The sequence below is a fragment of the Myotis yumanensis genome, unplaced genomic scaffold (genome assembly GCF_028538775.1).
Source record: "Myotis yumanensis isolate MYYU_CA2020_CCGP unplaced genomic scaffold, mMyoYum1.0.hap1 SCAF_3, whole genome shotgun sequence".
In the NCBI taxonomy this organism is placed as follows: Eukaryota; Metazoa; Chordata; class Mammalia; order Chiroptera; family Vespertilionidae; genus Myotis; species Myotis yumanensis.
In genome coordinates, this window is record NW_027223754.1 from 127,993,289 (window position 1) to 128,011,233 (window position 17,945).

Consider the following 17,945-nt stretch of genomic DNA (forward strand, 5'->3'; position numbering starts at 1 on the left):
CCTATAGAGGCAGCAGGCAGTTGCATATCTGAGTCTCCATGAACCTTGCTAACACTGTTTGTTCCACCTTAGTGATTCACCAATATCCCGCCCCATCCAACTTACAGGCCCACCCAGGCTGTGTCCAGTGGCTTTCCCATACAAATAGCCTGTCTTGGCTCATGTTTCGGACTTCCTTACAACCTTTCAAAGAGCATCTGACCTAGTGTTTCCCATTCTTGTTGCTAAGTGGCTCCAGGCCTGGCACTAGTGGTGGCCAGCTTTAGTTCGCAACTTTGCCTCTCCTGGGCACCTCCCAGTAGCAGCCATCTGCTGACTGCTTTGTAGGTCATTGGTGGCCTCAGGCAGGGCACAGGAGGCACCTCCCAGGAGACCGCAGAGCCAGTACACCTGGTGGACAGCTTCAGACCAAGCTGAAGCACAACTCAACTACCTCCACAACAACACACTCAAGGGGCAGGCACCAGAATCTCCCTGACTGTGTCCTGCTCCATGGAGTTGTCTCTTGCACAACAAATCCTCCACTGTTTCTGGCCAGTCCTTATAGCCAATTGACCTTGGGGTAAAATCCTCCCATTGTATGCCAGCAGCAATCAAGTCAACTACAAAAGGAGGACTCATACAGTCCCCACAGAGGGCACAGCTGTAGCTCCCAGTTTGCATGACTGGGGATACTGTACCATTGGGCTTTACAGAGCACCTAGTACATAAGGCCACTTTAAAACACTAGAAAGCATAGCAGTTCTACCTACCATATAAAAACAAATACAGGGAGGCAGCATATATGTTCCAAATAATAAAAAAGAACAAAAAAGAACAAAACTCCAGAAAGAGAACTAAATATAATGGAGACAAACAATCTACCAGATGCAGAGTTCAAAACACTGATTTTAAAAATGCTCACTGATCACAGTGTATACTTCAACAAAGAGATAGAAAACATAAAAATGGAGATAGAATCCATTAAAAAGAACCAGTCATAAATAAAAACTATAATAACTAAAATGAAAAATACATTAGAGGGAATTAATAGTAGATTAGATCAAGAAGAGGATCAAATCAGTGAATTGGAAAGTAAGGTAGCAGAAAACACCCAATTATAACAGCAAAAAGAAAAAAGAATCCATAAAAATGAGTATAGCTTACGGGGGCTCTGGGACAACTTTAAGCATACCAGCATTTGCATCATATGGGTACTGTAAGAAGAAGATCAAGGAATTGAAAACCTATTTGAAGAAATAATAACAAAAAAATGTCCCTACCCTGGCAAAGGAAATAGAAATACAAGCCTGAGAAGAGTGTCCCCAAAAAGATAAACCCTAAGAGGCCCACTACAAGACATATCATAGATTGCCAAAGGTGAAAGACAAAGAAAGAATCTCAAACGCAGCTAGAGAAAGCAGTTAGCTACCTACAAGAGAGCTCCCATAAAACTGTCAGCTGATTTCTCAACAGAAACTTTGCAGGCCAGAAGGGAGTGGCATGAAATATTCAAAGTGATGAAAAGCAAGGACCTACAACCAAGAATACTCAACCCAGAAAAGCTTTCATTTAGAATTGAAGGTCAGATAAAGAACTTCATAGACAAATAAAAGCTAAAGGAGTTCATCACCATCAAACCAGTATTACATGAAATGTTGAAGGGTCTTCCAGAAGGAGAAGGAGAAGGAGAAGGAGAAGGAGAAGGAGAAGGAGAAGGAGAAGGAGAAGGAGAAGGAGAAGGAGAAGGGGAAGGGGAAGGGGAAGGGGAAGGGGAAGGGGAAGGAGAAGGGGAAAGGGAAGGGGAAGGGGGAGGGGAAGGGGAAGGGAAAGGAGAAGGAGAAGGAGAAGGAGAAGGAGAAGGAGAAGGAGAAGGAGGAGAAGGAGAAGGAGGAGAAAAGATAAGAATATAAATAACAAAATGGCATTAAATACATATCTATGAACAATTATTTTAAATGCAAATTGATTAAATACTCCAATCAAAAGACATAGTGTAGCTGAATGAATAACAAAACAAGACCCTAAGGTATGCTGTCTACATGAGACTCTCTTCATATCTTCATATTGAAAGACACACACAGACTGAAAGTAAAGGGATAGAAAAACAAACCCACAAAAGCTGGAGTAGCACTATTTATACTAGATCAAATAGACTTGAAAACAGAGGCTATAACAAAAGACAAAGAAGGACCCAGCAATTCCACTCTTGGGTATTTAAACACACACACACACACACACACACACACACACACACACACACCATTAATCAAAAAGACATACACATTCATATGTTCATTGTAGCATTATTTACAATAGTCAAGACCAGGAGGCAATCTTAGTGTCCACGATATAAGAGAAAAATGTTGATAAGTTGCCTCCCATCAGCACCAGGATTAGGGATCAAAACCCAAAACCTAGGCATGTGCCCTAGGTTTCAAAACCACAATCTTTTGGTGGACTAGACAATGCTCCAACCAACCGAGCCACCCAAGTTCTGGGACTGTTTTCTTCCGGATGTTTGCTTACTCTCCCCCTCACTTCACTTCAGCCATGTTGACTTTTTCTCATTTTTGAACAATTTATAATTATTCAGAATTTGAAATTGGTGTTCTCTCTGTCTAGGTTATTATTACCTTGATCTTTCAATGCCCATGTTTTCTTGTCATTCTATTCTGAGCTCCATTGTTATCCCTTAAGATAACTTTTCACAGTCACCATGTTTTATTCATAAGTCTAATATTTTTGGAAATAACTTTTCTGTACACTTTTTTTCACTTTCTTCTCTTATATCACCATTATGGAAGTATAGTCTCTATAAGAGCAAGTACATGTCTTTTTGTTAATTGATTTATCCCCATTGCCTACAAAGTGTTTAATGTATAATAATCACATAACGTGGATTTTGGATGACAGAAGAAACAAAAAAATAAACACTAGGTAAAGAAAAATGCACTTTAATCAGTACTAAGAACATGTTATATCTTGTTATATAATTTATTTTCATCTCTTTTAGAATAACAACATTCTGGAGATGCATGAAGATACATTCTGTGATGTTAAAAATTTGACTTATATTCGGAAGGCACTAGAAGATATCCGCTTGGACGGAAACCCTATCAATCTCAGCAAAACTCCTCAAGCTTACATATGCCTACCTCGTTTGCCTATTGGGAGTCTTGTCTAAGTTAGACAATGATTAGCATTACAATGCCTACTATAACAAAACAATTCTTACTGCTCTCTTCACAAACAAAACACAACATGACAATATTATTTACATTGTGTTCTGAAAGGTATCATCATATAAAATACAGGTGAAAGTATTAAGATATGATGGCAGTTAGGTAATTTTAAAAAACACCATAAATCAGGAATAAACCAAAAGGTGTACAGAAAGTGCAAAACTAAATGATAGAAAATATTTCATAGATATAAATCACATGTAATTTGCAAGTTTTAGGTAACCATAGTCTCTGTAATTTCAAATTAAATACATAAGAAATAAAAATTAAAAATGAACACTGTAACCTGGCTGGCATGGCTCAGTGGTTAAGCATTGACCAATGAACCAGGAGGTCACAGTTTGATTCCTGGTTGGGGCACATGCCTGGGTTGCTGGCTCAAACCCAGGAGTGCAGGCATGCAGGAGGCTGCTGATCCATGATTCTCTCTCATCATTGATGTTTCTATCTCTCTCTCCCCCTTCCTTCCTCTCTGGAATCAATAATAAAAACATATTTTTTAAAATATGAACACTTTAGGTTTATTACCAAGATTTAGATGTTTCTAATTAAACTTTTCCATTTCTTTTTTTTTCAATAGTGCATGTTTCTATTTCTAAATTTATTGAAGAAAATAATAAAAGTATCTAAAAATTATAATGGTCTTGTTTAAAAATATTCATCATAATTACAATATGCAAATAACCATAATAATACACAGAGCTTCAGATTTTGAATAATAATATCTATCATCTTTCAGACCTGTCAACTCATTTTAGACCTTTACTAAATTAACTACTTACTTAGTGTATTTCTGTGCTTGTGGAAAAAATGAAATTTAAAAATTGAAAATATAGATGATGATATAATAACCATGTTAAGGAAGAAGTTAGGAATGCCTTCTGAGAAAAGTTGATCTCTCTGAAATGTATGACCATAATGTGGGTATACGTTTAAAAACAGAAAGAAAATAAAGAATATACAATGAAAGGTGAGTTTACTTCCAGCTGAAAACCCCAAGTTCCATTTCCTAGAAATAGCTAGTCAATGGTTTCTCACATACCTTTATAGGTTTTCCATGAGAAACAAAAACTTGCATGTAAATATTTTCCCTTTTCTATACAAATATACATATTCATGTACTACATGTATATACATATCACCATTATGTATGTATCTATCCATGTAAATATGGATTTTAAGCATGAAAGATAATCACTATTCTGACCTTGCTTGTTTTACTTAAAAATATTTCTTAGCAATTTCTTTCTTTATCAGCCATTCAGTTGATATGCATTTTAGCCTTTTATTATATGGGAGTAGAGCCCTGGTGCACGAAATACATGCACTCGGAGGGTCCCTCAGCCCAACCTGCACCCCCTCGCAGTCCAGGAGCCCTCGGGGGGATGCCTGACTGCCATGGAGGCAGGAGAGGCTCCTGCTACCGCCACTGCGCTCGCCAGCCTTGAGCCCAGCTTCTGGCTGAGTGGTGCTCCCTCTGTGGAAGTGCACTGACCACCAGGGGGCAGCTCCTGCATTGAACATCTGCCCCCAGGTGGTCAGTGCACGTCATAGCAACCGGTCATTCTGCTGTTCTGTTGATTTGCATATTAACCTTTTATTATATAAGATTAAGAGCTACAAAGAAAAAGTAAAATAAAAGGGGCTATAAGAGAATATACCTCAGCCAGTAGTATAAAAAGTCATTTTTAGGCCTAGAGTTTAACTTTGAAGCATACTAAATGTTGTTTTAAAGTTAGCCCACAAATATATACACATTGTTATAATAGCAACCAACAATTGAACTCCAACTGTATACTAGGTATCTATTAAGATGCTCTGCATGTATTTATTCACAACATCCTAGGAGTTGGGGATACAAATGACTATTTTAAGTCACAGGTCTGAGAGAGCTTAAGTAAGTTGCCCTGGGTTAAGGGCTAATGACAAAATCCTATTTTATTTCACTTCTCTGCTCTGCCTCAAATACCACAGATACAACTTTTCCCTGTTTTATAACATAAGAAAATGGTGTACTGACCAGACAAATAAGCTATTATGAACTGAATCTCTGTGTCTCCCCAAAGTTCCTATCTTGAAACCCTACTCCCCAATGTGATGGTAATTGGAGATGAAGCCTTTGGGAGTTCAATTAGGGTTAGATTAGGAGATAAGGATGGGTTTTCATGATGAGATTAGTGGACTCAGAAGAAGAGGGAGAAAAATCAGTTGTTTGTGTGTATGTATGTGCACACACACATGTGTACAGCAAAGAAAGGTCATATGAGGTCATAATGAGAAGTCAGCATGTGCCAGCCGGGAAGAGAGCTCCTACCAGGAATTAAATCAGCTATGACCTTGATCTCTGAGAAATAAAATAGAATTCTGAGAAATAAAATGCTATTGTTTAAGCCACCAGGCTATGATATTCTGTTATGGCAGCTCAAATAGTCATATATATATACTAGAGGCCTGGTGCACAAAAATTTGTGCACTCAGGGGGGGGGGGTCCCCCAGCCTGGCCTGTGCCCTCTCCCAGTCTGGGGCCCCTCGGGAGATAACGATCTGCTGGCTTAGGCCTGCTCCCGGGTGGCAGAGGGCACGCCCAATCCCTAGGTGCAGTCCCTGGTCAGGCTCAGAGCAGGGCCGATTGGGGAGTTGGGGCACCGCCCCCTGTCATGCACAGAGCAGGGCGGATTGGGAGGTTGCGACGCCACCCTCAGTGAAGCTCAGGGTAGGGTCGATTGGGAGGGTGAGGCACCGCCCCCTGTCACACTCAAGGCAGGGTCGATGGGGAGGTTGCGGCGCCACCCCCTATCATGCACAGAGCAGGGCCGATCAGGGGGTTGGGGCGCTGCCCCCTGTCACCCACAGAGCAGGGCCCATCAGGGGGTTGAGGAGCTCCCCCCTGTCATGCACAGAGCAGGACCAATCAGGGGGTTGGGGCGCTGCCCCCTGTCACTCACAGAGTAGGGCCCATCAAGGGGTTGAGGAGCTCCCCCCTGTCATGCACAGAGCAGGGCCCATCAGGGGGTTGAGGAGCTCCCCCCTGTCACTCAAAGAGTAGGGCCAATAGGGGATTTGGGGCACCGCCCCCTGTCACACACACAGCAGGGCCGATCAGGGGGTTGGGGCGCTGCACCCTGTCACACTCAGGGCAGGGCCAATGGGGAGGTTATGGCTCTACCCTGTTACACACAGAGCAAGGCCCGTGGAGGGGGGTTGGGGTGCCACCCTCTATCACCCACAGAGCAGGGCCAATAAAGGAGTTGGGTGCCGCCACTGTCACACTCAGGGCAGGGCCGATGGAGAGGTTATGGCTCTACCCCGTCACACACAGAGCAGGGCCCTTGGGGGGGCGGGGGGTGTTGGGGCGCCTTCCCCGGAACAGAGTAGGGCAGATAGGGAGGTTGTGGCTCTGCTCCCTGTCACACACAGAGCTGCAGGGCAATCAGGGGGTTGGGGAGCTCCCCCGATCAGGCACAGAGCAGGGCTGATCAGGGGGTTGGGGCACCTTCCCCTGTCATGAACAGAGCAGGGCAGATAGTGAGGTTGTGGCCCCATCCCCTTGCACACACAGAGCCGCAGGGCAATCAGGGGGTTTGGGCGCTGCCCCCGTCACACTGATCCCGGTGCCGGGAGGCCTCGCAGCTCCTCTGATCCCGGTGCTGGGAGGCATATTACCCGTTTACTATATAGAATAGAGGCCTGGTGCATGGGTGGGGGCTGGCTGGTTTGCCCTGAAGGGTGTCCTGGATCAAGGTGGGGGTCCCCACTGGGGTGCCTGGCCAGTCTCGGTGAGGGGCTGAGGGCCGTTTTCAGGCTGGCGGGTGACTGAAGCTCTCAACTGCTCCTTTTTTTCTTGTCTTTTTTTTTCTATTCTGGGCCAGCTTTAGCTCTGAGGCCTCACTGCTGAAAACATTGATACAATGTTGCAGGCCGGCTGGCTGAAGCCCAGCTGACTGAAAGCTGGTTTCTGGGGTTTTGTTTAGCTTCTATATTTGCAACATAGTTGCTTAGAGTTGCAGCTGAGAGGCCGGCAAGTCAGGTGGGGAACGTTGGAGTCCACAGTCACTGGAGCAAGGAAGCCTCCCTGTTGGCTTCAGTGCATGGCTGCCAGCCGCCATCTTGGCTGACAGTTACTTTGCATAAGGATATGCTGATTAGCCAATGGGAAGGGTAGTGGTTGTACGCTAATTACCATGTTTCTCTTTTATTAGTGTAGATTATATATATAATATTTTTGCATATCACAGGGCCTTCCAAATGAAAATGTCTCTGCCGTAAAGATAGTCCTCCAGATACCGGGCCTTTGGGAGATCAGAAGGATGAAATGAGATGCTTAAGACCATGAGGGTAAAGGGAGAATCCCAGCAGGCAGGATGTCTAACTCATTAGGCACAGTACAGTGCTTGGGGCCCATGATAATTTTAGGGGCCTATGCAAATTTCTTCTGTTTTTTAGATAAAAAGGACACATGACAATAATAATGTACATGCAATAAAGAATGTAGGTTGGAATATTAATCTTTATAGCAACAAGACATAGACTATAATTTTGATTGATTGATTGATGGAGGAAAGGGCCTATGAAAGTCAGAATGTGCTGCTCACAGGAACATTATTGATTTTCTCAGATTCCACCAGCAAATAACAAAAATACCTCTTTGTTCTCACAGCTTTCCAAGTACCACATTATTAGAAAATCATGGGGGTCAGAAGTTATAGCAAAAAAAATTAAGAAATTATTAAAATACTGGGAGCATTATTATGGAAATGTATAGGTCCAATTGACATTCTCATAGGCATTATGACTGCCTACTAACTAGTCTACTTTGCAGATGTAATTCACCATGAATTCTATAAGGACAAAGTGGCTATTATAACCCTGCAAATGTGATGAAAACAATTTAGCATTCCTTCTAAATGCATCTTATTTAATGGACCATTTCAAATGCCTCACATTCTTTTTTTTTTTTTTTTTTAAATATATTTTATTGATTTTTTACAGAGAGGAAGGGAGAGGGTTAGAGAGCTAGAAACATCGATGAGAGAGAAACATCGATCAGCTGCCTCCTGCACACCCCCTACTGGGGATGTGCCCACAACCAAGGTACATGCCCTTGACCGGAATCGAACCTGGGACCCTTCAATCCACAGGCCGACGCTCTATCCACTGAGCCAAACCAGCCAGGGCAAATGCCTCACATTCTTAACTGAAATCTGTAATTCTAAAACTGACCCCTGATTAAACGCAGTTTTTTTTAAAATAACATAACTTTTTTTTTCTTTATTTATTTGTTACAAACATTTGTTTTCTCTAAATATGACAGTTTATTTTCCAAGGGGGAGGACACTTCATTCTTACCACAAAATGTTGTGTACTTTAAAACTGTTTATAAGCAAACATTTCCATGTTAAAATCCCTAAGTAGAGAGATTAAACAGAAGTTCGAGGAACCATATCAGGATTTCCTTTCTCGCCTCATACAGGCAGTCAAGAGAGTAATCAATAATGAAGAGGCGAGAGAACCAAGATGGCGGCGTAGGGAGCGGACCTGTGTGTGCTGCTCTCTCACAGCATCATTGAAACTATCAACTATGAAGTAAACAACCGCCACTCAGAACCATGGGGAAGTTGGCCCAGTGGGAGATCTACAACTGGAGGAAAAGAAAGAAGCGCAGTGAGACTGAGTGGGAGCTACGGAGGCACCAAAACCAGAGGTACGCAGTCACACGCCACACGGGCTGCAAATGGATTCTCGGTTTTTTACGAACCCTCGAATCCTCTGGGCTTGCGCGGGGCGGGTCTCTGAGGCCCCAGATCCCACAGGGAGAGGCGGCCACGGCCTTGCAGTGGTCGGAGAGCGAGGGAAGCTCTGACACGCGGCTGCTCGCCGGCACCGAGGGACAAGAAGTCCTGGTGTCCCGGGGAGGCGAGGGGCGCGGAGACGCTGCCATCGCTATTTCCTCCACGCTGGCGACTCCCTGTGACCCCGCCCTACCCTCAGGGCTGTGCCAGAGGCACAAGAGGGAATGACTGTGCTTTTACAAACTCTCAAATCCACTGAGCTGGTTCGGCGGGTCTCTGAGGCCCCAGGCCCCAAGGCGAGAGACGGCACGGCCTTCCAGCGGTCAGAAAGCGAGGGAGGCTCTGGCGCTCGGCTGCTCGCTGGCACTGGGGGACACAAAGTCCTGGAGTCCTGGATAGGCAAGGGGCCGCTGAGTCTCTGCCCCGGCGACTCCCGTGACCCCGCCCTACGCAATTTACATTCCCATCTGGGCTGTGCCAGACTCACAAGTAGAAACGCCTTTGCTTCTGCAAACTTTCAAATCCACTGAGCTGGTTCAGGTGGGATCATGAAGCACCAGACCCTACGGGGAGAGGCAGCACGGCCTTGCAGCCATCAGAAAGTGAGGGAGACTCTGTTGCACAGCTGCTCGCCGGCACTGGGGGACACAAAGCCCTGGCAGAGAGTCAAGGGGCCGCGGAGACTCAGCCAGTGCTATTTGCTCCGCCATGGCGACTCCCTGAGTCTCAGCCCTAATCAATTTACATCCCCATCCAAGCTGTGCCAGGTGCACAAAAAGACCCACCTGCACTTTTGCAGCCTATCCTAACAAATTGCAGACTTCAACTGCTCGCAGCCATGAGAGACACACTCAAGAAGCAGACCCAGGAGAACCAGGATGGCGGCATAAGGAAGAGACCTGTGCGTGCTACCTCACACAACATCGAAACTACCAAATATCAGACAAACACCTATCATACAGAACCATGGGAAAGTTGGCCCAGTGGAAGCTCTACAACTGGAAGGAGAGAAAGAACATTGAGACGGAGTAGGATGTGACACCAAGTACAGAGTCCAACCCAACAAACTGCAGATTTCAACCCCTCGCATAGAAAGAAGCGCATTGAGACTGAGTAGGATGTGCAGAGGCACCAAGTACAGAGCCCATCCCAGCAGGCTGCAGATTTCAGCTCTTTGCATCTGGGAGGGACGCAATCGGGGGGCAGAGTCGGGTCCGGGGCCGGCCAGGGCTGGGCCTGTCTCGGCTGGCACTGTGGAACTGCTGTACCAGCAAGCGCACAAACATGCCCACTGGTCCCAGTCTCTTGTGGGGCGCGGGGGGACAGCAGACAGGCAGTCTGTGCACTTGGTGGAGGGCAGGAGTGCTGGATGTTCAACCACCAGGAACGCCTGGAGATTTTGTCTAGTGGGGAGCCGCCAGCAGGGGACAGAGGGCCAAACTTCCTGTTTCCCCGGTAAGGCTGGGATGGCCCCGGTGAGGTCGGGATGGCCCCGGTGAGGTTGAAACGGTCCCGGTGTGGTAGGGACGACCCCAGTCAGGTCAAAACGGCCCCGGTGTGGTAGGGACGACCCCGGTGAGGTTGAAACAGCCCCGGTGTGGTAGGGACGACCCCGGTGAGGTTGAAACGGCCCCAGTGTGGTAGGGACGACCCCGGTGAGGTTGAAACGGCCCCCGTGAGGTAGGGACGACCCCGGTGAGGTTGAAACAGCCCCCGTGAGGTAGGGACGACCCTGGTCAGGTCGAAACGGCCCCGGTGTGGTAGGGACGACCCCGGTGAGGTTGAAACAGCCCCCGTGAGGTAGGGACGACCCTGGTCAGGTCGAAACGGCCCCGGTGTGGTAGGGACGACCCCGGTGAGGTTGAAACGGCCCCCGTGAGGTAGGGACGACCCCAGTCAGGTCGAAACAGCGCCGGTGTGGTAGGGACGACCCCGGTGAGGTTGAAACAGCCCCCGTGAGGTAGGGACGACCCCAGTCAGGTCGAAACGGCGCCGGTGTGGTAGGGACGACCCCAGTCAGGTCGAAACGGCCCCGGTGTGGTAGGGACAACCCCGGTCAGGTTGAAACAGCCCTGGTGTAGTGGGGACAACCCCGGTCAGGTTGAAACGGCCCCGGTGTGGTAGGGACGACCCCGGTGAGGTTGAAACAGCCCCCGTGAGGTAGGGACGACCCCAGTCAGGTCGAAACGGCCCCGGTGTGGTAGGGACGATCCCGGTTAGGTTGAAACGGCCCCCGTGAGGTAGGGACGACCCCGGTGAGGTTGAAACAGCCCCCGTGAGGTAGGGACGACCCCAGTCAGGTCGAAACAGCCCCGGTGTGGTAGGGACAACCCCGGTCAGGTTGAAACGGCCCCCGTGAGGTAGGGACGACCCTGGTCAGGTCGAAACGGCCCCAGTGTGGTGGGGACGACCCCGGTGAGGTTGAAACGGCCCCCGTGAGGTAGGGACGACCCCAGTCAGGTCAAAACGGCCCCGGTGTGGTAGGGACGACCCCGGTGAGGTTGAAACGGCCCCCGTGAGGTAGGGACGACCCCAGTCAGGTCGAAACAGTGCCGGTGTGGTAGGGACAACCCCGGTCAGGTTGAAACGGCCCCGGTGTGGTAGGGACGACCCCGGTGAGGTTGAAACAGCCCCCGTGAGGTAGGGACGACCCCGGTGAGGTTGAAACGGCCCCCGTGAGGTAGGGACGACCCCAGTCAGGTCGAAACGGCCCCCGTGTGGTAGGGACAACCCCGGTCAGGTTGAAACAGCCCCGGTGTGGTAGGGACAACCCCGGTGAGGTTGAAACGGCCCCCGTGAGGTAGGGACGACCCCGGTGAGGTTGAAACGGCCCCCGTGAGGTAGGGACGACCCTGGTCAGGTCGAAACGGCCCCGGTGTGGTAGGGACAACCCCGGTCAGGTTGAAACGGCCCCGGTGTGGTAGGGACGACCCCGATGAGTTTGAAATGGCCCCCGTGAGGTAGGGACGACCCCGGTGAGGTTGAAACGGCCCCCGTGAGGTAGGGACGGCCCCGGTGAGGTTGAAACGGCCCTGGTGAGGCTCAGACGGCCCTGGTGAGGTTGAGACTACTCCAGTGAGGTTGGGACAAATAAAGGGGACCAGTATGGACTGATGAACAGGGGTAGATACAGAAGCAGAGCAACATTGAACAGAATGTTAAACTACAGTGGGAAGCCTTGGGAGGGTTGGGGGGGGATTAAGAGACCAACTGAAGGACTTATATGCATGCATATAAGATTAACCAATGGACACAAGACACGGGACGGGGGGGTGGGGGGTAGGGGGCGGGGGAATGTCAAGGGGGGGAAAAAAGGAGACATATGTAATACTCTTTGTAATACTTTAAGAAATAAAAATTATTAAAATAAAAAAATAAAAAAATAAAATCCCTAAGTAATTATTACTGTGAGGTTGTGGCCCCACCCCCTGTCACACACAGAGCCCCAGGGCAATCAGGGGGTTTGGGCGCTGCCCCCTGTCACACTGATCCCGGTGACATGACTACAATATGTTGTGTGAATCCTCTGAAAATCCTGAATTTGTTGTAGGATTAATTATGTTTTCAAAGAATAATAGTAAGTAAAATCTATAATAGTACTATTATGAGTGTAAAATTCACATCCTGAGGGGTAAAAATGGCAGCAGAGTAAGTAGATGCTGCATGGACATGCTCCTAGGGCCAAAATGGGATTACAACTAAAATACAGAAAACCTTTCTGAATAATCAATGGAAGACTCACTGGAGAGAATCCGGATAACTGAGGACAGAAAGTGGAGACTGCATAAAGACTGGTAGGAAGAGCAGAGGCATAAAAGGGCTGGCTGGACTCCCACAGACAGCAGCTGAAGTTACAGAGGGATATCTCAGCTGTGGGGGATTTCCACTGGGAACTCTGGGGTCTATCCCTAAGCTAGACCTCCAGCAGAGAGCCAGAACTAAGAAGGGTACCCACATGACATCTGGCTGTGAAAAGCAGGGGGCATTGCTCCTGCCAAGGATAGATGGCTGCAAATACAGGCACCCTCTTAAAGGGCCAATGCACAAAATTCCCTGAGGAGCCACTCACCTTGTGCTCCAGCAGAGGGAGGGCAGAGTGGACTGGAGTTGTGTGAGCAGAAACTAGGATTTGGGGTTCAAGGGTTAGAACTCAGAAGGCAGACACTCCAGTTTTCTGTGCTGAGTCATCTCCTCATGCTGCAGAGGTCATCTTTCTCACACAGACATTTGCTATGCAGGCAGCTTTGCCTGGGGGTGGGGTGGGGAAGACAGCTGACCCACCCTATTGGAAAACACCTTGCCCCAGGGTGTGGAGTTTCTGAGGCCCAATAAGACACTGAGAATAACAATTAGCCTCCAGGCAGAAGCTATTACCCGACCCTGTTGAATAAAAACTCTCCCACATCTGTGAATGATTGTCTAAAAGCAATTCAAGATGGAATCCTATCAGTCTGTAGGCAGAGGCAGTCTCTGGAAGTTTTGAGTCTTTGCCAGATCTAATTAGACAGAAATAGTATATAACACTGTGCTGTACTAGAGGTCGAGAGGTGTAGCATATCTACCTAATACATTCTCACAAACCCAAACAGGCAGCCTAAATGAGGAGACAAAGAAAATGAAAGAACAAGAGAATTCTCCAGAAGAAGAGATAAATGAAATGAAGATAAGAAATTTATTTCATATAGAGTTCAAAGTAATGATGGTAAAAATGCTCAACAGCATGATAAATGATATAGTAACTATGAAAACAGAAATAAAGAATGACATAGCACAAATAAATAACACTTGGAAGGAATACACAGCAGATTAGGGGAAACTGAGAATTGAATTGGTGAATTAGAAGACAAGGTTGAGAAAAATCACTCAATCAGAGAACCAAAAAGAAAAAAAACAATTAAAAAACAGGAGGACAGATTAAAAGATCTGTGGAACAATGTGAAACATAACAATATTAGAATAGCAGGTGTGCCAGAAGAGGCAGAAAGGGAGAAAGGAATAGAGAACGTGTTTGAAGAAATAATGGCAGAAAACTTCTCTAACCTGATAAACGGAAAAGTCATACAAGTCCAGGAGGTACAGAGAACCCCAAGCAAGAAGCACCCAAACAGGACCACACCCAGACACATCATGATTAAGATGCCAAAAAGTAAAGACAAAGAGAGAATCTTAAAGGAAGCAAGAGAAAAGCCAACTGTTACCTACAAAGGAGCTCCCATAAGACTGACACATGATTACTCATCAGAAACTCTACAGGCCAGAAGGAAATGGCATGAAGTATTCAAGGTAATGAAAAGCAAGGATCTGAAACCAGGATTACTATATCCAACAAGGATATCATTCAAAATAGGTGGTAAAATAAAGAGCTTCCCATAAAGAGTACATCACCACCAAGCCAGCATTCCTGAAGTGCTAAAGGGACTGCTATAATGAGAAGAAATAGAGAGAGAAACCTAGACATACAGAATTAAAATGCCAATAAATAAGTACCTATCAGTAATAACCTTAAATGTAAATGGATTAAATGCTCTGATCAAAAGACATAGGGTAGCTGAATGGAAACAAAAACATCACCCAACTATATGTTTTCTACAAGAGACCCACCTTAGAACAAAAGACACACACAGGATGAGAGTGGAGGGATTGAAAAAAAAATTTTTTATGCAAATGAAAAAGAAAATAAAAACACTGGAGTAGCAATACTCATATCTGACAAAATAGATTTCAAAATGAAAGCCATCACAAGAGAAAACAAAAGTCACTATATAATACTAAAGAGATCAATCCAACAAGAGCAAATAATGCTGGTAAATATATATGCACCCAATAAAAGAGTACTTAAATATTAAAAAACAAAACAAAACAAAACAAAAAAACAAAAAACAAAAAAACTTCTAGAGGATTTTAAGGGAGAAATCTACAAAAACACAGTCATAGAAGTGGACTTTAATACCCCACTGACTTCACTGGATTGATCTTCCAGACAACAACAACAACAAAACACACACACACACACACACACAGACACACACACACACACACACACAAATAAAATAAATGACATTTGTAGAACATTTCACCACAAAACTGAAGACTATACAATCTTCTCAAGTGCACATGGATCATTCACAAAGACCACATTTTAGGACACAAAACAAGTCTCTACAAGTTGCAGAAGATTGAAATTATATCAAGCATGTTCTCAGATCACAGTGAAATAAAATTAGAAATCAACTACAGTAAAAACACACAAAAACATTCAAACAAATGGAGTTTAGATAGCATGTTATTAAACAATTAATGGGTTACCATCAAGATCAAGAAAAATATAAAAAAACTTTCTGGAAACAAATGAAAATGAGCACACAACACCTTAAATCTATGGGACACAGCAAAAGCAGTCCTGAGGGGAGGAAGTTCATTGGACTACAGGCCTACCTCAAAAACAAGAAAATCAACAATAAACTATTTAACCCTACAACTTAAGAACTAGAAAGAGAATAACAAGAAAATCCCAGAGTAAGTAGAAGGAAGGAAATAATAAAGTTTAGAGCAAAAATAAATGATATAGAGACTGAAAAAATGATACAAAATATCAGTGAAACCAAGAACTGGTTCTTTGAAAGGATAAACAAGATTGATTAACCATTAGCCATACTCATCAAGAAACAAATAGAGAGGACCCAAATAAATAAAATCAGTAATGAAAGGGAAGAAGTAACCACCAACACCACAGAAATATAAAGAATTGTAAAAAAATGCTATAAACAACTATATGCCAACAAGCTGGATAATGTGGAGGAAATAGACAAATTACTAGAAAAAATATAATCTCCCAAAACTGAATCAGGAAGAATCATAAAACCTGAATAGGCCAATAACAATTGATGAAATAGAAGCAGCAATCAAAAAACTCCCAGCAAACAAAAGCCTGGGTCCGGAAGGCTTCACAAGGGTGTTTTACCAAACATTCAAAGAAGAAGTAACTCATCAAACTACTCCAAATTATCCAAGAGAAAGGAACACTTCCAAACTCTTTTTATGAGGCCAGCATTACCCTACTTCCAAAAACCTGATAAAGACATTATAAAAAAAGAGAATTACAGGCCAATATCCCTGATGAAAATAGATGCTAATATCCTCAACAAAATATTAGCAAATTAGATCCATCAATATATTTAAAAGATCATACACTAGGACCAAGTGGGATTTATTCCAGGGAGGCAAAGCTGGTACAATATTCACAAATCAATAAACATGATACATCACATACACAAATTCAAAGACAAAAATCACATGATTGTATCAATAGATGCAGAAAAAACATTTGACAAAATCCGTCACCCATTTTTGATAAAAAAAAAAAAAAAACTCTCAGCAAAGTGGGAATAGAGGGAGCATATCTCAACATGACAAAGGTCATATATGACAAGCCTATAGTGAATATCATACTCAATGGGCAAAAACTAAAACCATTTCCCTCAAGAACAGGAACAAGACAAGTATGTCTGCTTTCACCACTCTGATTCCACATAGTACTGGAAGTCCTAGCCACAGCAATTAGACAAGAAGAAATAAAAGGCATCCAAATTGGAAAGGAGGAAGTAAACTCTCATTATGCGCAGATGACATGATATTGTACATAGAAAATCCTAAAGACTTCACCAAAAATCTACTATATTTAATAAATGAATTTGGCAATGTAGCAGGATACAAAATCAACACCCAAAAATTGATTGCTTTTTTATACACCAATAATGAATCCTCAGAAAAAGAAACTGAACAAAAAATCTCATTTACCATTGCAACAAAAAATTAAGATAATTAGGAATAAACTTAACCAAGGAGGCAAAAATCTATACTCAGAAAACTACAGGACATTGTGAAAAAAGAGATAGAGGAAGATATATAACAAGTGGAAGAATATATTGTGTTCATGTGTTCATTTTAATCAACATCATTAAAATGTCCATATTTAATGCAATCTGTATTAAAATACCAATGGCATATTTCGCAGATCTAGAACAAATACATCAACAATTTATATGGAATCAAAAAAAGTCCTCAAATAGATGCAGCAATCTTGAGAAAAAATAACAAAGTTGGAGGAATCACAACACCAGATTTTAAGTTATACTACAAAGCCAACGTAATCAAAACAGCCTGTTACTGGCACAAGAACAGGCATATAGACCAATGGAACAGAATATAGACTCCAGATATGGACCCAAGCCATTACACTCAATTTGACAAAGGAGGCAAGAGCATACAATGGAGTCAATATAGTCTCTTTAATAAATGGTGTTGGGCAAACTGGACAGATACATGAAAAAAAATGAAACTAGACTTCCAACATACACAAGAATAAACTCAAAATGGATAAAAGACTTAAATTTAAGTCATGAAACCATAAAAATCCTAGAAGAAACCATAGGCAGCAAAATCTCAGACATGTCTCATAGCAATATGTTTACAGATACATCTCCTAAGACAAAGGAAACTAAGGAGAAAATAAACAAATGAGACTACATCAAAATAAAAAGCTTCTGCACAGCAAAAGAAACCATCAACAAAATGAAAAGGGAACCCATGTATGGGAGAACATATTTGGCAGTGATACATCTGATAAAGTGTTATTATCCAAAATATATAAGGAATCATACAACTTAACAAAAGGAAGACAAACAACCCAATTAAAAAATGGGCAAGGGACCTAACTAGACACTTCTCCAAAGAGGACATACAGATGGCCAAGAGACATATGAAAAAAAAAATGTTCAAAGTCACTGATTATCGGAGAAATGTAAATTAAAATGACAATGAGGTATCACCTCACACCTGTCAGAATGGCTACCATCAACAATTAACAAATCACAAGTGCTGGTGAGGATGTGGAGAAAAGGGAACCCTCGTACACTGCTGGTGGGAATGCAGA

The 17,945-nt window shown here is 44.2% G+C and overlaps 1 protein-coding gene across 1 annotated transcript in view; it reads left to right on the plus strand.

Annotated features, from left to right (window-relative positions):
* The window catches only part of EPYC (epiphycan), a 42,479-nt gene extending 39,313 nt beyond the window's left edge, over positions 1-3,166 (plus strand). The window contains exon 6 of the mRNA XM_070407595.1: positions 2,996-3,166. Coding sequence (XP_070263696.1) covers positions 2,996-3,166 — 171 coding nt within the window. The remainder of the gene's footprint in view (positions 1-2,995) is intronic.
* Positions 3,167-17,945: the final 14,779 nt, after the last annotated feature.